The 27,763-nt window shown below is 27.9% G+C and overlaps 1 protein-coding gene across 1 annotated transcript in view; it reads left to right on the top strand.

Annotated features, from left to right (window-relative positions):
- Nucleotides 1-27,763, top strand: part of LOC113370748 — a 543,405-nt gene that overhangs the window by 46,870 nt on the left and 468,772 nt on the right. The window contains exon 2 of the mRNA XM_026611438.1: nucleotides 18,497-18,733. Within this exon, the coding sequence (XP_026467223.1) occupies nucleotides 18,497-18,733 (237 nt within the window). The remainder of the gene's footprint in view (nucleotides 1-18,496; nucleotides 18,734-27,763) is intronic.

The following is a 27,763-nucleotide window of genomic DNA, read 5'->3' as shown; positions in this document are numbered from 1 at the left end:
GGTAACGTATACTTAAAAGATATGTTAAGGTCTCGTAACTAAATAACAGTGCTCACCACCAAAAAGCTAACGACGATAGAAAATACTTTTCTATGGATTTTCAAACATTGCCGTTTATTTTCCGATAACATCGTAAAACTTAAGGCAATGGTTGGTTACACAGCTTTTTTCCTCTACTTTCAAATATTGTTGTTAAAAAAAATCCTAACTTGTTTTTGAGATATCGACCTATTCACTTGCGGACCTTCAAGCTTCCCCTCTCTACCCTATCATTATTTAATCAAAAATATTTGAAACATATTTCTCAAATAAATATTACAATATTCCAATGTGATGGAAAAGTACTAACATGTTCATTCTAATTTGTTTACGAGTTGTTATTAAATTCGAACACATAAATTTATATATATTTATCATAAAATCGACCAGTAATGCTTTCACTCTACATTACGCCAATTATTAGTGTTCTAGGACGATGAAGGTTAAGTGAATCACTTACATTTATTTAAGTGGGAAATATTATTTTAGAAAATGATAATAATACTATTAGTCATGGATTAAAATTATTGTTTATTTGAGAACAATATAATTATTGTTATTTATGTAAAAACTTAAATTAAAAATGCTAAGTTACAATATAAATATAGGTACAAACAACTAAATGACTTTATTCAGTAAAACTCCCACCTACTTCATCATTTTAGAAGTATGTTATTTTTGCTGTTTTCAAAAACTTGGGACATGGTTCCATTTATCCCAGATGGAATAAAATAAGACGTAAAATTTTATAATGTAGGTATTTATTTGATTCATTTAGCATTATACTTGTCACTAGTTTTCACCATAGCAATTTTTATTTCAATTGCATTTAAACGATTTGTTTGGATTATTTTTAGAATTGTGTACCGAAATAATCCTTTTATTTTCGTTTCGATTTCTATCTATCTTATGGGATTCTAAAAATAAATAACGCATTAGTTTAGGAAATTGAATCTATATATTGCTTGTGTCGATCTGATTTAGATATTTCATATTGCCTGTTAGAATATTACTTTAATTTCACTAGAAATATATATTTGTTTAATTCAAATATACTTTTGTTTAACTTGGTTAAAATAATTTTGATACTGTTTTAATATTTGTTCATCATATTGAAGATAATGTAATATCAAATATTGGTAATTTGGAAAATTTTGAAAATAATTTTGAGTACCAATAAATGAGAACTTCAGATTTTTTTGTTATATACACCTTCCATAAATACGAGAAAATTAGGAAGTAAGAACTGAAATTTCACCAAATATAGGATTTTTTACTATCAGCTAAGCTATCATATCAAATACATAAAATTTGTGCATCCATATTTTTTTGGCAAAAAATTATATTACTAACGTATATTGAACTAGTTTCACCATTATATTTAAAAATACTGAAAATAAACATTTTCTTATAAAAAATCTAATATTTTTATAAAAAATTAGATTAATTTATTCCGGAAGAAAAGTTAAATTATTAACGTGTCATTTCAATTTTTCTTCAATAAAAATTACTTTTTTCTTTGTTTCAAAGTGGCGAACTTTTGATCACTTGATTAACTTTACGTTTACAATACTTTATTCAGCAAGGATTTTAGATTAATATTCAATTAGTGATAAATTTAAAATTTTCAAATACACCTTAAATATTTTGCAATACAAAATGTAGACAAATTATTTCACTCTCTGATACTATGAATTTGTATCAAAAGGTTATATGCAATGGCGTACTAGAGCTTTGGTCATCCAAAAAGCGTTTGATATAAGAGTTTTGAATTTTATTATGTCTTAGGAATTGGAATAAAATGCAGGTGAATGTGGAGAAAAAGTATGATACCGTAATTTTAATGAAATATATTATTTTATTTATTAGTATCATATGTTAATAATATTTAAATGGCCCAGAACCTCATTAGAAATGAAAACACATTTGAAGCTATCAAATAGTACAGTTCAGTTAACTTATCATTTAACAACCTTAACTAGAAGCAATTGTATTGTTTGATATTACTCAACAAAATTAATTTATAAGAACTTGTTTAAAAACGATACGACAAATTCGCTTAAGTGCAATACTTAAAAGAAATAATAAGTTAGTCAGAGAAATAATCATATAATAAAATTCAAAAATATAAAATAAAATTAAATTTATTGTAGTTTGCTATTGTAAAAATTTAGTAAATTAGTTTTACGTGTTTCATTTATGTTATTATAGATTATACCTGATATATTTATTATTTGCACTCGCGTTCACTATCTAACTGAATGATAATTTAATTATTGCGTGAGTGTTGTCATCAAGTCTTTTCCATTATTTTAGGACAATGATATTACATCAAGATATGAAAACATTAATACCGTTATATGCACAGTCACTTCCAAGCAATCAATTTTCCTTTGAATTCGACTTTAGATAATTAAATTAATAAGAATCATTAGTTGTAATTAGAATCATAGTATCACCTACACGAACCAGAAACAATGATATTATCAAATTGCTTATATTTCCTGAATCGTATATCACCTAGAATATTCAAATTTACAATATGCATGTAATTTGGTTTGCGTATTTAATGAATAACAAAAATTATTTAATTTTTAGTCATTTATTTTTTATCAAATATCTATATGATTAATCATGTGCAAATTATATATAAAGTAGTTGGTATTGGTATTTTGCCTTGGGACAAGTTACATAAACTGCTCGATATGTGTAAGTAGTAATCGACCTAATCAATAAAAAATAAATTAATTTATGAGTGAATAAAAATATTCCAAGTGGATTTAATTTATTTTAAGATTTTAATTTTAACAAATGGTAAAATTACTACTCATTTTCTCAAATTTTGATGAATTTTTAAAATTGAACTACTTGCTATGCGTCCATAATATTTCAGTGAGTTTTATAACACCATAATATATATCGCCAAAAAAGTTCCATAAAAATCGGCTTAAACTTTTTTTCAACAGTTAATTTCAAGAAAACGGGTAGTAGATTTTCACCTAAAACTAAACAGTATCATTCCCAACTAATATCTTTCGAACAGCTTTTTATTTTTTAAAATCGATTCGGTAGTATGAGCTTAATGTGGTCGAAGAGTTTAACACTTTTTTCAAATTACAAAGAAACGGCTTGGCAGATCGTCTCACATAACTGACAATCGATAGTCCTCATTGAGATACATCAAATGGCTTCTGAATTTCTAAAATCGGTTCAGGCATTTGAGAAAACGTCGATCAAAGGTCTAATTTTGACAAATGCCAAAAAAACGATACTAATTTTGCCAAACTTTGACGAATCTTTATAGTTGAACGAGTTGCCGTAGGGCCGTAATATTTTAGTATGATCTATAAGCCAATGGTGTCTTCGATTTTTTTTACCACTTTATTACGAGAAAACGACCTGTTCGATCTATACCAAATCGATTCAGAACGGCTTGAAACGTCGAGCAAACATGAAATCGAATAACATTGAATCGTCGCGAAAAAACTTCTTCTTCGGGAAGTTAATAAATGGTAAGTAATGATGAATAAGTAAACAAATTGACAGGTATATTGAAATGCAGGTAGACAGATAGGCGGGTAGCAAAGTAAAAAATAAAAAAAACGTAGACAGATAAGCAAATTCGTAGTTATAACTTGTAGACAGGTAGATAAATAATCAGCTAGGCAGTTAGAAAGATGAGCAAGTAATCATATAAAAATATAGACATATAGACAGATAAACATGTGGGCTGTTAAACCTATAGTTCAATTTTTCAAATATTTTTTATTTAGGAAAACTAGTTTAATTTCAATAAAATAGGTTCTCAATAACAGCAAATATTGTCAAGTATATACAATTTTCATTCCTTTCTATCACTATATTACGCTCAATATCAATAAAGCTGTTTGAACGAAATATTCAATATACTTATGAAAAATTTAACAAAAGCAACAACGTTCCTTTAAACTTGGGCGCGCTCTTTATAAAATGTATAAATTACTTTCGCAAATCGATTATGCTCAAGTTAGCTTTGAAGTACGATCAGCCCGAGTCCCTAGGGACAAAGTATTTCTGTTTTTTCCGAATTAATTAATTTTTGCTTTGGATAAGTAAGCAATTTCCAATAAATATTTTCAGAATAGAAAAGAAAAATCTTTTATCGCTGAATTAATTATATTTAGGACGCGATGAAATTTTAAATATATTAATTATTTAATTTTAAATAATTGAAATATGTGGATCTCCCAAATATATAAAGCTTGTTTTATAATAATTCTGTTTTTTACTAATCGTTTATTTCGCATACTTATATTATGATGGAAGTTAATAAATAATATTGGAATATTATTTGACAGTATTTGATGAAAGTTGGAGATATAAGTAAATTTGCAATAAAATAAGTTGCAATATCAGCAATATGGCCAATTGCCAAGTGAAGTCACATCTGGTGATGATTTGACATTGTTCGGGCGTCGCCTTCAACTGGATATGAAACAAAGTCAAGGAAGAGTTCTAGGCTGCCAGAAATCATTGAATGCTATTTTATAATAATAATCAATTACACGTTTAGTTGATATTCTAATCTTTGATTTTATGTAATTATTTCAGTTTGGAATGAGGTTGTGATTTTTTTTAGCCAATTCGCCACCTTGTATTTATTTGCATACTATTATCAGTCCTACAATTTCTATCTTTGTACTATTTAAATTCACATCTTGATTAACTCGCCTTACTTCCTGAACTATTTTTCACAAAAAACTCGTCAAAGATAAGTTTTTATTTGAGTAATTTTTTTCATCTCTTTTTTTTGATTATCTTTTTCCTACCTTGACCAAATTTGTTGGTTTTTCATATAATATTTATATAACGTTTTACTGAAAATTTTATAGTGTAACATACACAAATTTGTTTTATAACAATTTCTTTATATTTCATAGATGTCAATGATATTTCCAGAATTAGAAACTTATGTTTGCGACAATTTTATATTTGCTAGAAGTTTGTCATCGCGAAAAGTTTGATGCAGAAATTGGTAAAAAAAAAACAAATGTATCTGTGTATGTCTGTCAAATTTAACCTTGACTTGAATATTTGATATATTTCAAAAACGGCTTCACCGATTTAAATAATTTGAAAATTGTTTAGAAAGTAAGCGCATAATTTATCTCAATGTTTTTCCGATTGTAATGAAACTTTGGATTAGCGAAGTCTTTCACAATATTTTATTCATAAAATATCTTATGTAGTAGAGAAGACTAGGTACGGTAGTACTATGTCGGTACAGTCATGATATCAGCTAAACTATACTGATTATGAGATAGGGTCCAAAGGGAGTAAGATGAATTATCGTCATTTCAGCTAAATCACACTGATTTTGAGATAGGGTCCTAAGGGAGTAAGATAAAGTGTGATTGCTTGAACAAAATCCCATTATTGCATTCAATCAGTCCTTTACATTAACATGATCTGTAAACCGCATTGCTTTTAAAAAATCAAAAAAAAAGTTTTTCATGTTCGAATTACTGTAAATTGCATAATGCACTTTGTTATTTTGCTGTAAGTTGAACATTAGTAGTTATTTACCAATAATTAGTTTTTGCTTAGATAATTTAGCTCAATTATAATGATGATTGTTTTAAAAAGTGCGCGTTGGGTACGGTTATGACAAATTTTGTGGGTTTGGCTGTGACATGTATTTTTTGTCCTTTTTGGGTAAAAAATAAACAAATAAAAAAATATATCTTGTTCATTTATTTATTGGGGGCCAATTAGTCTTCGAATACAATGTTTACAGATACATTAGACTTCACATTACATAATGTATAAATACTACATAAAATATGTAATAATTCTATATTATATCACAAAATTGCATCTCTGCAAAAAACTAACAAGGAAAAAATCCAACTTAAATAAGACAAAATACTAAAGTCATGTTTTTCTCAAACACTCTGTGTAAAGATTAAACAGGTAAAAAATTAAACGTAAGAGAAGGTAAACAATTCAATATAGACATATAAAAAAAATCACATAGAAATCTTGTCAACTTTGTTAAAAAATTATGTTTTGTTATATATTGTTATATTTTATTTATATTGTTTTTTGTTACATATTATTGTCATTAACAACAATGAAAGTCATTATAAACCATTTTTAAATAGTATTTTAACTATTGTTTTTAACCTATTTTTAAGCTTGTTAACAACCGTCTCGGGGTTGTGGACAGTTGTGTCGCCCTTTTCTTGTATAATTTGATATTTCCACGTAGACAAATGTTGAATTTACCATTTAATTTACTTTTCTGCCAGATAACTGGTAAGTTAACAAAATTATTATGGTATGAAATCTAAATCTTAATTTTCTTTTATCTACAAAGCCAGACAGAAAACACTATATGTACAAGTTTATTGAACGCGTTTTATACAAAGGATTCGTGGGTAAATGCTTCCATACATAAACTCTTGTAAAAGGATCCGGTCCTTTATAAATTTATATTCAAATAAGTGATCTGCCAGTCTCCCTAAAAGTATACTTAAGATTCTATCGGAATTTTACGGTTTTCGGTATCAGAAAGATGCATTATTGAAATACTAAAATGTTTTACGTAAATTTAGATGGGTAAAACTTATTATATTATAGATCAACACATTCTTATAACAAATTAATTATATTTTCATTCGGAAATTAACCAATTTTATTTGAATAAATTAATTTAAAAATATTTGCAAGTGCAATTTTTTTATTAACATCAATTATAACTTAAAATTGATATTTATAAGAAAAAATTACACTTGCAAATTAATTTATTTGAGCATAATAAAACCTAGTTATGTATTTCTGTAAATGTATTTCTGTAACACTAAGTCCCTTAGTGACTTACAGTAAATATATTGATATTTCTTGTGAGAATTTACGTAATTTATTTCAACTATTTATTTTGTTCTGTATGAGTGCTAAAGGTCACTACATACCCCTATTCTTCGTATTTCCTAGTCAAAGAATGAAAATCTTATGATGAATGCTCCAGCTGAGAGCATCGGCATGGCCCAGCCAAAAGGATGGATAAATAGTGATTTTTTTGCGATATCTAAGAATATTTGTCAAAGACACATGTGCAAATATTCCAAAGTGTGGAATTGGCTACATATGTGATCAATGCAGGTTATTTTGAAATGTCCGGTACTAGGTGCCACTGTTTAAAATCATATTTTTTGATACCAAAGTTTGATTGATATTATTAATTATTTTTTAGCAAAGATTGCTGCTTTGTTAATTTAGTTTGATTTCTAACTTTGTTACTAACATGAATCATAGTTTAATAAACATTTCGTAAAATATTTTTGATTCATTTATAAATAACCTCAGGTGTCCGCCATTAGGGGCTTCTCCCTAATCTTTCAAAGGTAAAGTACTTGTAATTTATAAATGTTTAACCTTTTAATGATTACTGAAAATATTTTTAAATTCAAAGAAATTATGTTTTTAGTTTTTTTAAATTTAAATAAATAATGGTTTGTTATAAAATTTTCAGAAAAACATAACAAGGTTATGTTTTGCTCAAAACTATCTATATATCTGAATAAATAAAGCTACTTTTCATATCTTCTCAAAGATAATTGTGAGTTGCTAGTAGTAACTCACTACAGATAATTATAAAATTTATGAATAATCAATGTGGATTTTTACAATATTTTAGTAACATTCGAATACTTTGTCAACTTGGTTTAGTACAATTTGTGTAAATATTTGTTTAGTAATCCCTAATTCTTGAGAGAAAATATTAAATCTCTACTATAGAGTTTACACTTTTTATCCTATGATTCATAAAAGTATTAAATTTTCTGCATTAAGATATGGGGTAGGGCGGGGCATAATGGTACAATTTGACTTTGAGCAATTTTTGTGTGAAAACCAAACCAATTATATTACAACAATTTACACTTATCCAACAATCAGCTAATTAACTATGTCTAGTAAAACTCTCAGCTGATTCGTTATTGTAACTAGCTGTAAGTGGAATTCTGTCTTAAGGCAATTAGGGCATCGTGCCTTAAGGCAAATTGCGGAAACTTCCCGTACCAAAAATTATTATTTTTTTAAAAACGATTAACATTTTTGAAAAAAAATTACTTCGAAATAATTATTGAGAAACTAGGAATATGACAAAAAATTACTTTTTGAAAAAAAAATTATATTAGAAAAAAAAAATTTTTTTTTGAAAGAAAAAATTTTTTTTTTGAAAACAAACTATTTTTTTGAAAAGAAAAATGTTTTCTTCATTTTGACATATTTTGGAAATTCTGAACTTTTTTTCAAAGTAATCGTAGTGCTTGAACTGCATAGAGACGAATTGTCACAGCGCAAGTGCCGCGCCGCCGTCTAACGCATAAACATTGGTACGGAACCCATAGAAATGTAAAAAAAATTATACTTATTGTTAAAATTTCTATACAATATCTGATAATTTGATGTGCATATGTCTAATCATCATTTTTAACCGCCGAATGTCATTTTTTTTTTACTTTTTTCATTAGATCTCCGAAACCGCTAGACCTGCCTTCATGAAAATTTTATCAACTCTTCATCTTGCCAATACAAGTAAAATGTTTTTTGAATTATTCAAATCGGACGCTCCGTTCTCTTAAAAACTGAGTTACCGTTTTCGGCACTTTTTGCCCCGTATCTTCGGAACGGCTAGACCTAACTTCGCCAAAAACTAATCAGCACGTCTCCTTATTAGTACGAATCAAATGTTTTTTGAATTATTCAAATCGGTTGATCCGTGTTCCCGAAATCGTCGACGAAAATTTGTATCCGCACATACATACACACACATACATACACACACACACACACACACACACACACACACACATACATCCATTTTTTCTAAGGTATGCCAAAATGTTCAGAAACCTCTGAAACGTAAAGATATATAAAAATTTTCATTTTCGATTTTTTGCGATTACTATAACTTACCCTACGGGAAGTTAAAAATGTGCTGTTTTGCTGTTTTTCAAAAATTTCTCACCAGGTACTTTTTACCCCATAATAGATTAAAATTGGATGACCAGGGGACAAACAGATTCAATATCTTTTTTTTAATTTTAAAGGAATTTTACAAAATAATAACTACTAATAATAAATTTCATGGGTCCATTTTTTTTACAAAGATAACACTGTATATAACGTTGATATTGCATTTTATCAGAAATAATTATTTGCATAGTTGGAACAACTATTTATTACTAGCTCTTGTAAAATTGTTTTTGTTAACATAAGTTACCTTTATATATACTATTTTTAATCTTTACTTTATTATCATCGTTAAGATTCAGTTGGTTCTTTTATCCACCAACCTATAAGCTTTGTAGAGATGAAATAAAAAAAAACTGTAATTTAGCGTAAAGATAACAATACACCTTATAAAACATTTATATAACTTATACATAAAAGTTTTATTAAGGTCTTGTGAACTAAACAACAGTGCTCATAACCAAAAAAACTATCAATGAACAAAATATATTTGTTATAGGTTTTAAAACATTTCCGTTTATCTCCCAATAGCGACTTCGTAAAAATCAAGGTGATAACTTGCTTAATGAATAATGAATGAATGATATGTATTTTTGCGTAAACTAAAATAACTATAAACAATAAATTCATTGTCAAATTTAATTGAAATAAGAATGTTTCACTAGAACTTTTGATTTGCCGGATGAACTAGTAACCAAAGATTAGGAAAATAATTCAATTTATTATTACTATAATAATAATTTAAATTAATTTATAGTTTCAATGACTGAGTTAATCATAAATCTTTTTCTCATATCAATTCAAATTATTTTCTTCAAATTATTCTTTTCAAATTATCTTCAGTTTTTAATTTGACTTACATAATAATATTACCTAGATATTTAATGGATTAAACGTTATCGATTGTCGTAAAAGCATTAACCTAAATAAAACTACAAAACTTTTACAATATAAATTTTAACACATTCATTTAATTCGTTTCTTATCGTTTTGTTATTATTTCGTAAGGCTATTGTAAATGTTATGACATGATGTATCTGCCAGTTTTCGTTATTCTTTCATTGACAAGAACTATTCAACATAATATTGTTCTATCAAATTAGTGAGAAATGAAAAATTTCCACATTCTCTTGATAATACACATCTGGGAAATAACGACTCTACACTAATGCAATTAAGCTGTTGATATTTAAAATGAGGTTGCACTAATGTTACTGGGTCAGCACTCTTGACAATTAAATAATATTGCTTCATAGTTCACAATAATAAAGATGAAAAATGTCGATCAATAAATCTGGTCTTCAGTAAATATAACAAATATTACACGTTTCCATTATATTTTATTAAATTTTCTGTAGTAACAATTTTGTTCTTCGAATATATAAATGATTACTCATCACTATTTTTCTATACTGCTTCTTATAAAATAAATTTATTTTCTAATGTTTAATTAATTTACCCATCAAGCATTCCAAGGCATAATTCGATTGCAAACTATACAAAAATTTTTGATATACTATAAAATTAAATTATATAAAATAAAAATCTATAGAACACTTTTGTGAGTGAATGTTTACAAATGTTTGATTAGATTTGAAAACATAATTTTATGAACCATTAGAGAATATAGCAGTTTAAATATGTGAGCTATATATATATATATATATATATATATATATATATATATATATGTATATATATACTTTTCTCTACTTAGTTTTGTGACTCTAAGTTAGGTATATAAAATACTGTGACTAAAAATTTGGACAAATAAAAAAAAATTAAAATTAGGAATTCCCCGTGATAATTTTTCTTAGTCAAATGAAAAGTGCTTTGCACTTTATTCTTCTGCGGTTTTTTTTCCTGCCTTTTGTAAACCTTTTAATTATTTATAAAAACACATAGAGCAGAGTGGAGAATAAAAGTCCAATATGACTTTGAGCAAATATATTATAGGAACCAAATCAATTAAATCATAACCAATAACATATAAAAACAATCAACTATCTGACTATGAAATTTCTATCAATGTTTTATTTGCTGTTTTACAAAAATTTGTAATCTAGTCCTTATTACCCTATACAAGAGGTAAATTGGAACGATCATGGGGAAAACAGGTTAAAAGTTTTATTCAAATTTCAAAGGATTTTTACAAAATAATATCTACATTAATAAACCGATGCAAAAGATAAATTTTATGGGTGCATTTTGTATAGAGATAACACTGTAATTAAGCTTGATCAGGTATTTCGTTAGAAATATTCATGAGCAGAGCTGAAATAACAATTTATTGAATCTTTTTTCTTTGTAAAATTGCTTATTTGAACTTAATTTGCTTTTTATTAGCTACTTTTTGTATTTTGCACATTTGCCAGGATAGAGGTTTAGTTGGTCCATTTTACCCCACCCATGTGTAAACTTTAACTAGAGAAGCTTTCAATAGAGGTTTAATCAAAAGACAGTTGAATCTAACTGAAAATGGACATCTTTTTCCCGCTACTTTTAAATATTGTTGTTAAAAAATTCGTAACTTCACTTGTTTTTGAGATATCTGAGGTGGACCTTTTTTATCTGCGGTCCTTTGAGCCCCGGTTTACCCTAATGAAAGTTACGATAGTAGCTTTCTACATTTTATTTCAAATGAATAAAATACGTAATAATTACACAAATATTTGCTGTGAGTCACTAATCTAATGTTGTTTGTCCTATTCTATATGGAAATATAAAAGTTGTTAGAATTAGGTATTGATCAATTATTCAAAATACAATAATCTAGATCATAGATTCTCAAACTTGTTTGTGTCGTGAACCCGATATCGATGTTTTGATAATTATCTATTTGCACTATGACTTTGAATTGAAAATTTAATGTAAAGATACACATACAAGGTTAGGCATTTATTATTTGACTTTAAAATAATAATAAAGAAATTATATGAAAAGGTGTATTGTAATCCACTATTGTGAATCTCCAAAATTTCTTTTTCCTGATGTGGACTCCTTGAAAGTTGTCATGGACTCCTGGAGTTCCATGTGGACTTCTTTGGGAATCACATGGGAGAATTACGATAAAGAATAAAATATCTAGAACATTTAATAATTCCTGTGATTTTTCCTCATGCTTCGTTCCTTTCAATTCAATTTTGTAAATAAACACAATCTAGAGAAATTTTTGCCTTCGTAGTAAAATACTTTTCGCAGTCAAATTAAAACCTAATGTTTTTTTTTACAAATATCTGCTTTAAACCAGTGAAATGTGAATCCATCGCGTTTTCAAAGCAATTTTAGTATATAAATTCAATATTTCTTGCGTATTTTTACCGTTATTCGATTAGATTCTTAGATGCACTAACGTAAGGTCATCAGAAAAATATGTATTATTTACGCACTATTTATTTTATTGCTATTTAACAGCGCATTTAGAACAGACTGATAGACGGATGGCGTTGTTTATAACCTAGAACATATGGAGCGTTTAATAGCAAGAACATGTATTTTACGGCGGACGTATCGTAAATTTATTCAGTCCTTCATTGCGACTATAATACCATTAATCTGAGGGCCACGATGCATTTTAGAGAAGGATCTCAGGCAACTTATAGGAGATGATCTTGACTATAGCTGAAATGGCAAAACACAACACAAGGGATGGGTCAACCGATTTGAAATATTCAGAAAGCAATCGGTTCCAATTGATAGGCAGGCATGCTGATTAGATTTTGGCAAAAGTCGGTGCTGCCGTTTCGGAAATATGAAGCAAAGAGTGTAGAAAATGAAAATTGAATTTTTGAGAGAACATTGCATCCGATTTGAATGATTCAAAAAAGACGTGCTGATTAGTTTTATCAAAGACATTTTGCTTGTGTTAAAACAATTAGATTAGGAAGGCAAAAATAAAATCTTTAAAATATTCAAGATTTTTTTTATTTCCATTTTTTTTTTAAATATCAAAAATGATTCGAATTTTAATTTTAATTCTTTCTATAATCCTAAAACTTACTTATATACATAAAATAAATAATTTTAACTTTGCAATTCATTTTATATAATTCTTAGAAATTTGAGATAAGTTCCTTCATTCTAAATCCGCTTAAAACAGTTTTTTTTATTCACCTTTTATGTAAACATATACGAACGTCCTCGCCCAATTTATAAGCTCTCATATTTGTCTATAAAATACGAATAATGAAAGTCACGTATTTATAATAATCTATTTGGAATCATTTAATATTCCTCGAAACTTCCCATACCGTATTTTATTACGGTATCGGAAGTTTCAGCATTTTGTCTTAAGACACGATGCCATGAATCACAGACGATTGTCCCCCCAATTTAACAATAGAAATTATAACATTTTGGTTTATTATTATTTTACCAGCACTATTTTCAGTGTTTTAAGAGCATTTGAGATGTATTTACCACTTATTGTTAGCTTCATTCTAAAAGGTAATACAATGATAATACAATTCGCCTTTCTCCTTGTAATAAAATCTTTACTTTCAAAGTGTGATGTGATATATTGCAGCTAACTATTACTCGAAAGGCTATTTTTATTCACCAACATCTTTGAATATATATTTGTAAGTGAAAACGGTTATCATTAATAATTTATACCAAGTTGTATGTAACGCAAAAATTGATCTCGAAACTATTCTATATAAGACAATTTACTTTTGTTTAATATATGTTTGTTCAAAAACTAAGCTTATAATATAATTTTATCACTGGAGCTAAAATTATAACAACCAAGAGAAACTAGGTACGTTTGTGCAATTTATTTTTGATTAACTATAATTTTGTTAATTTGCCAGTTATCTGGAAAAAAAGTAAATTAAATGGTAATTGTACATTTGTCTATATAAAAATACTAAAATACTGCTCTTGAATACGATGGATTTAGTCATAAAATCAAAACATCGGAAGAACGGTTGTGACAGCGAAAAAGGTCAGTAGTGACAGGTATTAAAATGGGTTAAAACAATAGGCATAATCAACAAAATAGTTTATGGAAACTTTTATTGTTGTTAATAACATTGATATGCATTAATATGTAATACAACACAACATATACATTCAAAAAAAAGTTATAAATAAAATATAACAATGTATAACAAATTGTAATTTTTAAACAAAGCCCACAAGAATTTCTTGTGAAATCGTTTTTTTATTGAATTTTTCAATAAATCCAGTGCTGGATTTACAGTAGGGGAAGTAGGGGCTACTGCCCAGGGCGGCAAAATTGTATGTAATGCGTAATAAATTTACTGCACTCAAATAGTAATTTTAATTTAAAAAAATGATATATAAAAACTATTTTACTTAAAAATTTAGGGATGGGGCGGCATTTTTGTCAGTATCCCAGGGCGCCAAATTTCTAAATCCGGCCCTAATTTCTGGTAAATAACTACTCATGTTCAACTTACAGCAAAATAACAAGTAAGTAATTTATCTGTGTACAGTTAATAGTTATGATTAAAAGCTTCCGAACACGAAAACTTACTTTTGATTCTTTAAAAGCAAAGCGGGCTACAGACTATGTTAATGTGGGACACTAACTAAAAGAAATAATGGAAACTTGTTCGAACAGTCATACTTCATCTTTCTCTTCTTGGACCTTGCCAAAATAAGGAAGTGAAGTACCTAAAACCACAATCCTTTGTGGTCCACAAACTTCGATATGATAATGGGTAGTTTCTTCCTCTCTAAGAAAGGTCCGTGAGCTGAGTTAAGCTCAAGCTCGATTCATAGAAGAATATAGTGAGAGATTTTTTATTGTCATTTTAAATCACAGTGCCCGAAAATGGCTTCTTTCTATTGCAAATATTATTTTGATCTATATTTTTAATTCAAAATGATATCACTACTGCATTATATGTTCATTTATTTATTTATTTATTCATAAGCAAGCCGTAATCAAAAATAATAGATATTATTTCATGCTCTTGTCAAGCTTATTCATAATGATATTAAAAGGACAGTTATTTTATAATAATCATAGTAGCTGCACGAATTTCGCTTCTGAAAAAAAGCTGAAAAAAAGCATTCGAACATTAAATACAATATTAATCATCAAGCTCATTATATTAAAGTCTATTAGACCACCAGTCAAGTTAAAAATTCTTGTACAATGTTGAAAGTTATACTCATTTAAAACCGTAAAAATTTAAATTATTGAAATAGCAATAAAAAACATGATTGTACAGGAGATCAAATGGTCAGACTATATACATAAATGATAAGGATTAGGCAATCAAGTTATCCACATCGGGATTCAAACTCACAAGACAGCGCGCATAACCGTCACTCCATAGAACATGGATGTGCATAAAGTTATTTAATAAGAACAATATAAAATATATGTATTTCAATATTTTTGAGTCCACAAGCCGCCCGTCTATGCGTACACCTATAACAAAACTTATCACAATAGGGGCATTGTATCGTGCGTGTTCCGAGCTTTGGAGATTTAATGGCAAGAACGAAGGCTAAGTCAACTCCTCTGCGACGTAAATCCGCATTGTGCAAATGAATTGCGCCTCAATTTGTATCTGGGTAGTGGGTACACTGTGCAAACAAGCAGAAGCGACTTTGTCTGTAATGCAACTTTTGGCCGTTTTATCTCTTCTATTTGCGTCTGTCCAGTATAGACAATGTCATTGCCCATTTGAACGCGGATACTCATGATGGCAATAGACGGATATTGCGATGGAACGTGCTACCAGTAGTAATGTCTTTTAAAGCTTTGAGGAAAGCGGATTTAGAGATATTTATTATTCGTCTATGTTGCACGTTTAGCCAATTACTAACACAAGTTAGCAAGTTTTATTTCACATGCTTTCATAACAGAATCATATCAGTTCTTAATGACTTTTATAAATATAAGAAGATTTTTTTCAAAGCAGTTCAAATTAATTTACTGGCAGCTCCTTAAATAACATAGTTCATTATATAAATTAATTTCTAACTTCTCGAAGGACAAGTTTGTTCTCGTCAAAAAATCCAATTTGCTAATTTTATGTTTTCTCAACGTTCCAAGTAATTCTGAATCGAATCTGGCTAATTTTGAATAATGTATGTGGTGTGGGTGTGTATGTGTAAACTGATTTTCGACCTTTCGTCGACGTTTTTTTATAAAATGGCTGGGACGATTTCAAAATTTAAAAGCCATTTGATGTAACTCGATAAAGACTAGCATTTGTCATTTAGTAAATAGCAAAAAAGTGAAATTTGTTCATACACGTTTTAGCCCGCAATTTTGATCTTCTTGCTACAGGATTTTTTGAACAGTTTTTAAATTTTTGTCCAAAATTAATCAGCACGTCTCCAAACCATGGTTAAAATCGTGCCTTAAAGCAAATTGCTGGAACTTCCCGTACCGTAACGAAATGTTCGATAAATATTAATTGTTTTCAAATAGATTATTATAAATAATATTACATTATCTAATATTTATTTATAAGAATTATGTAACGCTGAATTACAAAGTTAAAATCATTTATTCAAAGTATGTAAGTGCTGTAGAACTTCAGCCAGAATTAAAATTAAAATTTCAATTATCTTCAAAATACAAAAATTTTTTTTTGAAAATATGACAAAAAAATGGAACAATTTTTTTTTTCGAAAGCAATTATTTTGTCAAAACAAGATTGGCCAAACCGTTTCTTTGTAATTTGTTGAAAAAATTTTTTTTGATGAAACTTGTTGTTTTGATAGATACCATGGTCCTAATTAGGTTCTAATTAGTTCTTTAAAGAACATACTTAGATTTTACGGCCTAGTAGTTTAATTTAAAATTTTTTTTTTGAAAAAATATTGTAGAAAAAATTGTGTCAAATGTGGATTTTGTGGTGTGATGAGTCAAAAATTGTTAGTTCATTCAAATTTGGAATTAAAAGCTACAATAATAGTATATATAAGCACCCGTCTGTGCAATATAATTAATATAATTACAGACAATTTATATGTGTTCGAGAAAACTCAATTAGAAATTGCAATGTTTAGATTTAATTGAAAGCGAAAACTTTATTTTTGAGAAAAACAGTTAAAATTTTTATCTAAAATCTAAATTTCACTTTCGCTTGATTACGTCAATTATTACACATTTCTGGAAGTTTGTGCAACTTGCATTAAGGCTAAATGTCATTTTCAATTAGTATGTATGTAAATTTCAAAACATGTATTTTATAGAATGAGGTGAATAACAGTGTGTTGGTTATATATATGAATGTTTTATCCAGGTTGTTTTCGTTACCTAGGTTGTATTGGTGGTATATATGAATCTTTTTTTATACTCTCACAATATTATATGAATATCACAATACATTCAGCGAAATACATACTATATTTGACAAAAAATATTACCAATTCTCAGAAAAAAGATCACATTTTGATAATTAGGAAAGTCATTTGATATTACAATAATCTTTTAAAAGAAAGAATTATTATATAACATGTTCCAATTGCAGTTTTAAGTGGATCAGGATATAATTTGGCACTGCGTGTTTGTCATACCAAATCATTTTCCGGCTCTAATGTTAGTGTTGTCTTTTTCTGAAAAAACATTCTAAAACTACATAGTCCTATGAGTCGTAGAACTCGATTAGACAAGTGGTTTAATTGAAAATCAAACTATAATAGATCTGTAATTGTATTGATTATTGTGCACTACTTACGTACTGGCTTGTTTTTTTACAAAGATCGACCGGGACGTTTCTTCGTAATTAATGCAACGTTGCACAGTAACAAGATTGATTCTATCGACAAGCATATTAAAATTGTATGGGTTTACAAAAGTGAATCAATGATAAAAAATCATTAGAGATTGGAATTAGATTAGATTATAATGAAACATTCATTAGAAATAATGAAACATTTGTTTCGTCACAGTTTTAAAAGTTGTTAGATGTCAATACGTCATTATGCCAGTTACATATTTTGGAAAGTTAATTTTGAATTTCAAATTCTGTATGGAAACATGATCAGACCCAAATATATACGATAAATTTTATTTCAGTCATATAAATAGTTAAGCAAATTTGTCAGACAATTTGGTAAACTTTATTTATATTTGCTTTAATGAAGAGCCACTTCATATTAGATACTTTTTCAATATCAAAATTAAATCCAAATGGCTTATGAAATATAAATATTCTTATTTTATATTTGATATATTAAAAAAAAATACTTACATTTAATATAAATATACTTATGACATGATTACCTAAAATTTACTTGAAAGTTACAGCCTGTTGCAATACTTTAGACCTTTGTGCTGATTTCGAATGGGTTTTCATATTTTACAACTATATCAATATTTGGCTTAAAAATATTAATGGCTCTGATTGATTGGTTTGATTGAATGAATATTTTTATAGAATTAGTCGAAGTCTTATTTATTTATTTAGTTGAAGCATTATTTATGTTTTCAAATTTTTTTCAGGTACGGAAGTCCCCATCACAGTCGTTCCCAATCTGTGAAGACGCCAGGGCGTTGCACTCACTTATCGCTTCCCGCCCAGCGGTCCCGCGTGGCTTCAATGCCAAACACGGGCACCGAAGAGGAATATTACAGACTGAGACATTTTTCAATTACCGGCAAAGGAGTTGTGAATCGTGGAGATTCTCTCAAAAGCCGAAGATCGAGGTCCAATAATAGCGTGGCCAGCAGCAATTCCAGGTGAGAGAACATCAGTTTAATAATAGATCTAATCATTTTTAGTAATTCGTCTGCTTCGATAAATATTGCTAACTATAAATTAAATTTTCCATGGGTTAGTATTTAGAAGAATCATGTTTTGTGCTTCGCAAAAAAACTATTCAGGTCCTTGGTCAAAAAAAAATATCGAAAATCAAGTTATTACTTTTATCATCAATTGTTATCAATATTCAAGTAAGGTAGAACGGGGCTTAAAGATTCGCGCGTAAAATTGTTCACCATCGATATCTCAAAAAAAGTAAAATTAAGAATTTTTTAACAACAATATTTCAAAGAAGACGGAAAAAGATGTAAAACCAGTCACTACCTTGATTCTTATGACGTTATCGGAAGATTAAGGGCAATAATTGATAATCCATAACAAAAGTATTATCATTTGTCATTATTTTCTTGTTTGTAAGAACTGTTGTTCAGTTTACGAGATCTTTATATAATTTCAATGTCTACGTAAATTTAGTTAAATCTAGCAATATTACTATAATAGAGATAAATTAGATAAATAGTTATTCCAACTCTGCTGATGAATATTTCTGACAAAATACCAGATCAAGGTTATGTACAGTGTTATCTCTGTAAAAAATATGCCCTTGAAATTCATGTTTTGCATTGGCTGCATAATGTAGCTATTATTTTGTAAAATCCCTTTAAAATTTAATATAAGACATTGGATCTGTGTGCCCTCTGGACGTCTCATTTTACCCCGTCAAGGGGTAAATTAGACAAGTTAATTATTTTCGAAAAACAGCAAAAAAACACATTTCTACAATGATGAGCTAGCTAGGAGTTTTACTGAACATAGTCAGAATGTTGTTGGTTTAATATGTGTTATTTGTTGTGATATAATTGGTTTGGTTTTCACAATATAATTGCTCAAAGTCAAATAGTACCTTTGTGCCCTACCTTACCCTATAAATTAATGTACTATTTTCAACGCTACTGTATAGTTTAGTTCAAGTATATTAATTGGTGCTTAAATGTAAATAGTAACAGCGTATAGTAATTTAATGGGCTATTTTTTATATATCCATTAGTTTGATATTTTTCTTTTCACTAAACTAAAATGTAAAATGTTTCAAAATATGTATATAGTATATAAACCTATAGATTCATAAAATCGAATCTTAAAATTTGCAATGAGTATTTTTAATCCCCATATATATTTAAGTGTATTATACATAATCATCATCTTAACACAATTGCTTTATAGAAAGAAAATACCCTAATTCAACCATGGCATGATATATATATATATATATATATATATATATATATATATATATATATATATAATATCCTACGACAAGTTCTATCATTAACATTATAAATAACAGATCTATTCAAATTGACTAATTTCACTATATTATTAATGCATTTTTTGATTCAGTGCACTAACAAAATTATATGAATAAATTTCTATAAATTTCGTAATTTTAAATTGGATTGGAATTAAATTTAAATTTGGAGTTAATAGTCCATTGCATCTTTTATATTATATTTTGGATTTATTCATAATTACAGCTGTCGAAAAAGCTATGACAATTTTACGGCTATTAATTCATAATAACGTAACATGAGTGCACTTCGTGATAATAATAATTGTATCAAAGCATTAGTAATTCAAATTTTCGGCATATATAGGTAACAGGATATAGTTGATATTTTTATGAATAATAAAATAGCAACAATTCGTATAATTTGTCGTCATATTTTATAACAAAATATAATAGAGATTTTTGTATTTGGGGTATTCAAAATAAAAATTCAGCTAATATAAAATCGATTTGAAACATGCCAATTAGATATGTATTTTTTTGGGCTCAAATATGATATTTAGATTTTCTCTGAAAATTCAAAACTTATAAATACTTACATTGGTTGTCTTCTAATATAAATTACATCAAACTAAATAGAACTATTGGGATATCTCCTAGAAAGGAACTTCAAGAAGAAGTATCATCACAACAACTTTTGGAACCTTTGGTTTTGATTAATTTTGACCGTACTTATTACCAATGAAAACTTTACGTAATGTAACCTCTACGTAACATTGGTCTATTTTGCGGCAGAACTGGCTCCTAAGTTTGACAAATTGTGCATTTTTGTTATTCTGTACAAAATGGAAAAATTGAAATAATATATTCTAATTGCCTATCTGTTTTTAGCTTGATCACTAAATTATTAACTTCCCGTAGGGTAAGTTATTGTAATGGGCCAAAAATCGAAATTGAAATTTTTTACATTTCTCAACGTTTTGAAGGTTCCTGAACATTTTGTCATACCTCAGAAAAAATGGATGTGTTTATGTGTGTGTGTGTGTATGTAAGTATGGATACAATTTTTCGTCCACCTTTTTGGAGAAGGTAGGTCCAGCAGTTACGGATATAAAAAGAAGAGTGCAGAAATCGAGTTTTTGAGAGAACGGAGCACCCGATTTGAATGATCTAAATAACACTCAATTAGTACTGTTCGGAAAAAGTGATTATTAGTTTATCGCAAAGGCAGGCCCAGCCCTTTCGAAGATACCGAGCAAAATGTGCAAAAAATGGCAGTTTTTAAGAGAAGTAAGCGTCCGATTTAAATGATTCAGAAAACTTTCTGCTTGTTTTAACAAAATAATTGATTTCAGAAAAAGAAATTTTGTTTATTTTTTTTTCAATTTTTTTTTCAAAATTTTTTTTTGTATATCGAAAATAATCAGATTTTATTTTTAATTCTGACTAAAGTTCTGATATATTTTAAATAAATAACTTCAACTTTGCAATTCAGTTTATATAATTCTTATAAATATTAGACAATGTTATAATATTTATAATAATCTATTTGAAAACATTCAAAATTCTTCGAATATTTCGTTACGGTACGGGAAGTACCAGCAATTTGCCTTATTATAAAATTATAAATTAAGGCACGATGCCACACACCCCACTAGTTTAAGTCAATCGATTATTCATTAGGTACAAAAAAAACTGATCTAAGATCCACGTCTAATAATGTAGCTTTTTTTCGTCATAATACAAAAAAACAGGAACAGATAACGTGGTTTTTGCGCCTTGATAAATTTAAGATTTTCTGTATTTTATCCGTTTTTTGTTAAGCTATTAATATGGGTATTCATCATGTTTTTATACTTAAAAAACCCATCTTAATTACCATTATTAGTTTTTTATACAAAACTTCTATACAATGTTATAGAAAAAACACTAATTCTCTTCTCAGAATTTCTATAAATAGTATACTGTTTTTGCTGCATAACTTTTAAAAATTAGTAATAGATGCATAGTACAAAGGGCTTATCCCAAACTCCGAAAATTGCAAGAAACATTCAACACTATTTATTGATTTATACAAGTTGTTTCTATGAATAGTTAATATTTCTTATATTATACAAGTAACAGTTATGGCGGACCTAGTAATTAAAGATCGATAGACGATCAACAAAAAGATATAATAATATCTTTCTCATAGTGTTCTTACGTATCTAAGGTATATTTTTCTTTTTATAAAACGATTCGATTTATATTTGCTTGTAATATTTTCAATTTCTTACATAGCACGTAACCCGCATGGATATCTCATCGACCACTTTTCTACGTACTTCTCACACTCATGTTTTATGCATAACCAAGAAACATGTGTTAGATTCCCTTTCATATTTTCATATATCACAAAATCATATCAAAACGTTCACTTTTAGTATTATCATACTGTTATTCCTCATACATGTTGTGTTAAATATAATTTTGTTTATCTTTGGTTAAATACTAACAAACGCTGTTTAATGAATTTCTCTGGTCTCAGTAATAAGTGGCATAAATAATTTGCACGATTATATAAAACTCGATCAAACAATTAAAAGATAATAATATTTTTGTTTTTGGTATATGGTATATTATAGTATGGTACGCATATCGTTTATTGTATCGAAATATTTTTGTCTAGAAGTTCTGTTCATATAATTATCAAAATCGGCCATTAACGTTTTTTTTTCGTAATTTGTAGATACAAATTTACGTTTATAGAATTTTGATAAACTTAGTATTAATTACTGGTGTATTAATCTTTCGGATAAATTGAACAAAGCTTTGAAAATAGATGTTTCTGTTTCTAACAATTTTATGTTATTTATCAACGATTTATCACATGATTTTAATCAGTATATATTTCATAACATTTGCATCACATATAAAATATACCCAAAAGTAGCTTTTTATATAATAACTTTCAAGAAAAATTCAATTATTTTGAAAAAAAAACACAGTTGATACTTGTTAACTTCCCGAAGGAGAAGTTTATGTTTTCATCAAAAAATCCGAATGGCTAATTTTATGTTTTCTCGACGTTTCAAGCCATTCTGAATCGAATGAGACCAAATTTGGAAAAAGTATGTGTGTGTGTGTGTGTGTGTGTGCGTGTATGTGAACAAATTTTTTGCCGTAAATCGACGTTTTCTCGAAAACGGCTGGACCGATTTCAAAAATTTAAAAGCCACTCGATGTATCTCAATGAGGACTATTGTTTGTCAACTTTGTGCGACGATCGGTCAAGCCGTTTCATTATAAATCGCAGAAAGGTGAAAAATTTTTCGTCTACGTTTTAACCCGCAATTCTGAATCGATTTTGAAAATTCAAAAACCGTTCGAAACATATTGGTTGGGAATCGTGCTGACTAGTTTTTGGTAGAGATCGGCCGAGCCGTTTTCTTGTAATAAAGTTTAAAAAAAAAATTCGACGATTTTTATGATTATTTTTTTGGCGGTAGATACCATAGTCTTCTAGATCATACTAAAATATTACGGCCCTACGACAACTGGTTTAGCTTTAAAAAATTGTCAAAGTTTGCAAAAATCAGTATGGTCTTTTTGGCATTTGTCAAAATTAGAACTTTCATAGACAATTGCTCAGAAACGCCTGAACCGATTTCAGATATTTAAAAAGCATTTGATGTATCTCGATGAGGATTATCGTTTCTCAGTTTTGTGCGATGATCGGCCGAGCCCTTTCTTTGTAATTTGGAAAAAAGTGTTAAACCTTTTGTCCACACTTAGGCTTATCCTACCGAACTGATTTTAGAAAATGAAAAACTGTCCGAAAGATATTAGTTGGGAATTATACTGATTAGTTTTAGGTGAAAATCTACCGAGCCGTTTTCTTGTAATTAACTGTTGAAAAAAAAATTAGGCCGATTTTTATGGAACTTTTTTTGTCGATATATATCATGGTCTTATAGAACTCACTGAATTATTACGGCCTTACGACAAGTAGTTTAATTCTAAAAATTCATCAAATTTTGAGAAAATGAGTAGTTTTTTTGACGTTTGTTAAAAATAAAATTAGATGATTTAGTTGGTATAACGATAGTGTACTTGGTCTTGAACATAGTAAACCATTTAAGTCCTACGGAAACTGGTTGAATTATAATTATTGATTAATTAAAATTATTGATTTTTGAAAATTTGCTTTTAGAAAATACTCCGAGTTAACGTGTTCGTTCGTTCGTTTGCAATGATGTGTAATAAATCCACTCGGAATACTTATAATCACTCATAAATTAATTAAGTCTTTTTAAGTCGATTAAGTCGATTATTTACACATATCGGGAAGTTCATGTAACTTGCCTCAAGGCTAAATACCGAACCAACTAGTTTCATATTAACCTGAGAAGACCTTGAAATCATTATTATCATTGATTATGTCTTGTTTATGATTAATACATAAATATATCAATGAAAAATATGAAAATTGTTTTGAAACTTTTTTTATATAGGTATACATGAGATTTGCACGCTCGAATGGTAAATAAAAAAAATTCGAAAATTGGTAGAAAGAAACATTAGTTTAAAAAAGTGCATTTATAATTAAATAGTGAAACGCTGGATTTTAATAGCTCTAATACAAATTTATCTAAATGTATTTCTATAATAATTTTCATTAACTAATCTTGTATGAGAATATTAATCCACAAGTTTATACTTCTATAAAGTTCCATTTAAAATTAATCTATTTATAAATCATGTGAATAATTAATGTTTCAATCATCGACTATATTGACTCAATCGATTTCTTAAGAGAATATTTAATTTGTTTGCTGTTTTCTATGGATGGTAGCACAAATAATAAATTGTTTCACTAAAGAACACAATTTGACAGAGATTTTCACATAGATTTAGATCTATTCAATATACGTTGAACTTTTAAATCAATTTAAAACACGCATTTTTATAATTAAATTTTTAATTCCATATTCCTAAATGCTATGCGTATTATATTAATTTGATTTTAAAGATATCTAAATTGCTATTTTTTGTGGGATTATCTACATTATCTAATAGTAATCCTGTATTATAGTTTGTGTAAATAGTAATTTTTTGAACTTCTTTATTTTTATATTTCCGAAACCGCTAGACTCATCTTACCCAAATACAAATAAATTTTTCCAAGAAAATCACATCATTCCGAAAAAAATTTATCCAAACATGCCTACTTTCACACACACATACATCCATTTTTTCAATATCGCAAATTGTTCAGAAACCTTCGGAACATGAAGATATGGAAATTTTTCAATTTTCTTTTCTTTTAAAATACTATAAATTACTAAACAGGAAGTTAATAAATTGATTTTGATTCATATTTTTGATACGAAAAACACAAGGTTAAAAAATATGATATTAATAAATATTCAAATCTTAGTATATATTATTATATTTTTATTTCATAATAACAAAAGAATATTCATCACTGGTAGTATATTTTTGGGAATACATACTACAAATTCATATATTATACCAGAAAAAGTATACAATTAGATGACGATTGATTAATGATTTTTGCGTAGATTTTCTATTTATGATAATTTCAACTTTTTAATTAATTTCTCGTTGGGTAAGTTATGGTAATCGTAATAAAATCGAAATCGGAACTTTTTACATATCTACGTTTTAAAGGCTTCTGAATATTTTGGCATATCTTAGAAAAAAACGAATGCATGTGTGTGTGTATGTTTGGATACAATATTTTGTCCACGATTTCGGGCGCGCTGATCAACCGAATGATTTGAAGAAGACTTAAGAATGAGTACTAAATTTGTGACAATTTTTTGTGTTCTGTACCAAGATTTTTAATTTTTAAAGCTCAGTTATACGGTTCAAACAAATATCAAATGTTTCATTTTTTTTAAATATCATAAATTCAAACTTTATACTCTGAATATAAATTTTAAATTAACAATTCAGTTCAAAAATTTAATATATATTTCATATGCGTTTTTTTAATCGAAAGAGATATATTTTCAGATGGATTCATTTGGCATCTCTTGTTAATGTAAATATTCTCAATGCGATAAGGTCGTCGCTATATAATACATAAGCGATAAAATATATAGTACTAATAATTATCTGTTTGAAAATATTCAGAACAATTGCTATTAATCATTGATCAATATTTTTTGATTACTGACTTTTTTCCTCGAATATTTAATTTTGCTACAGAAAGTTCTAGCAATTTGCCTTAAGGCACGATGCCATGCACCACTAGATTCAAAAATGTAGTTTGATAATTAAGTATTTACTGATACGTGTATGCAATGCATATTAACTTTATCGCAAAGATGAATTTTATTATAGTTAGTTTTTCCAGATAATTTGGGAAAGATACATTATCTCATATAAGTTCAATATTTTTCCACATTGTTTGTTTGATAAATATTGTGAAGTATTATTACAGTTTATGTTTAATAACAACCTTAAGGGATAATTGATACTTGACCACAACATAATATTCCTTGATAACAATAGTGATAGAACTGTCCTGATTTTTCATTGCCATTTCACATCGCAGTGGACTATTTTTATTCGAAAACATATCTTTCGTCAATATTTTCTAGGTAAAATGAGCATCGCTACTGCACGATATCAGGTCTTCCAGAGAAAAACCTAAAAATTTAAATCAAATTATATTAGATGAGTGTTTTATGAGAATAAAACAAAATCTACAACTAAATATAATTTAAAAGTGAATGTGATTTGTTAAATTTCCAACCAAACCTTCAGAATTCGGTGTATATACATCCGTGACAAGCATAAGCAATTTTTGGCGATACATATTTTATACTTATTAAAATTCACGTCACTCGCGTAGGCAGAACGATCTCACATAATACGGGTCCCTTACCAATGTCTTTATCTTATGTTTTGTACAAAAAGCGATTTTCATGAGAATTTCACTTGGGAAATGAAAATTAAGGCAGAACCATCAAGACGGCCCGATGTTTATCACAATGACATACAATGCGGTCGGTTATTGCGATTAATTCATGAGACAGCGTTAACGGCACCCTTGACGCTATTATATAATACCCGTATATTTTTTACGTATTTAAAAGGTTACTGAAAAATAAAATTTAATTTTAATAAAAATGCAAATTAAATTGGTTTATAGAAGATTGATAGATATGAAATGTATTTGTAAAATTGTGAAGTTCATCATGTTTATTGTTGGCTGGCTTTAGGTGGCACTTTATCTTAACAATGATTTCCAACGTTTTTTCCTCTCATTCTATTAAAAAAAAAGTTTCCTTAATTTTTTTAGCAATTTTATTTTATATATATTCAACTCATAATATCAGACTCCAACTTATTATGCAATATTATAATAAATAATGAATTTGTACATTTTTTTATGTCTTTTCAAATTTTCAACTTGCCGTATGGTAAGTTATAATAATCCTCCAAAAATCGAGAATGACATTTTTTGCATATACATATTTACGTTCTAGAGGTTGCTGAACTTTTAGGATTACCTTAAAAAAATGGATATGCGTGTGTGTATGGGTGTATGTAGTATGTATGTATGTATGGATGGATACAATTTTCCTTCTACCGCTCAACAGATTTGAGTTATTTAAAAAGCATTCGAATCCTATTGATAAAGAGACGTGCTGCGAAAGTTGGTGTAGCCGTTTTGGAGATACAGAGCAAATAGTGTAAAAAATGG

The sequence above is a fragment of the Ctenocephalides felis genome, unplaced genomic scaffold (assembly GCF_003426905.1).
Source record: "Ctenocephalides felis isolate EL2017-DRISC unplaced genomic scaffold, ASM342690v1 CF-g0.4_SCAFFOLD_01492, whole genome shotgun sequence".
NCBI classification, from domain to species: domain Eukaryota; kingdom Metazoa; phylum Arthropoda; class Insecta; order Siphonaptera; family Pulicidae; genus Ctenocephalides; species Ctenocephalides felis.
The sequence above is the reverse complement of the archived record's forward strand: the minus strand, read 5'-3'. Positions and strand labels throughout refer to the sequence as shown.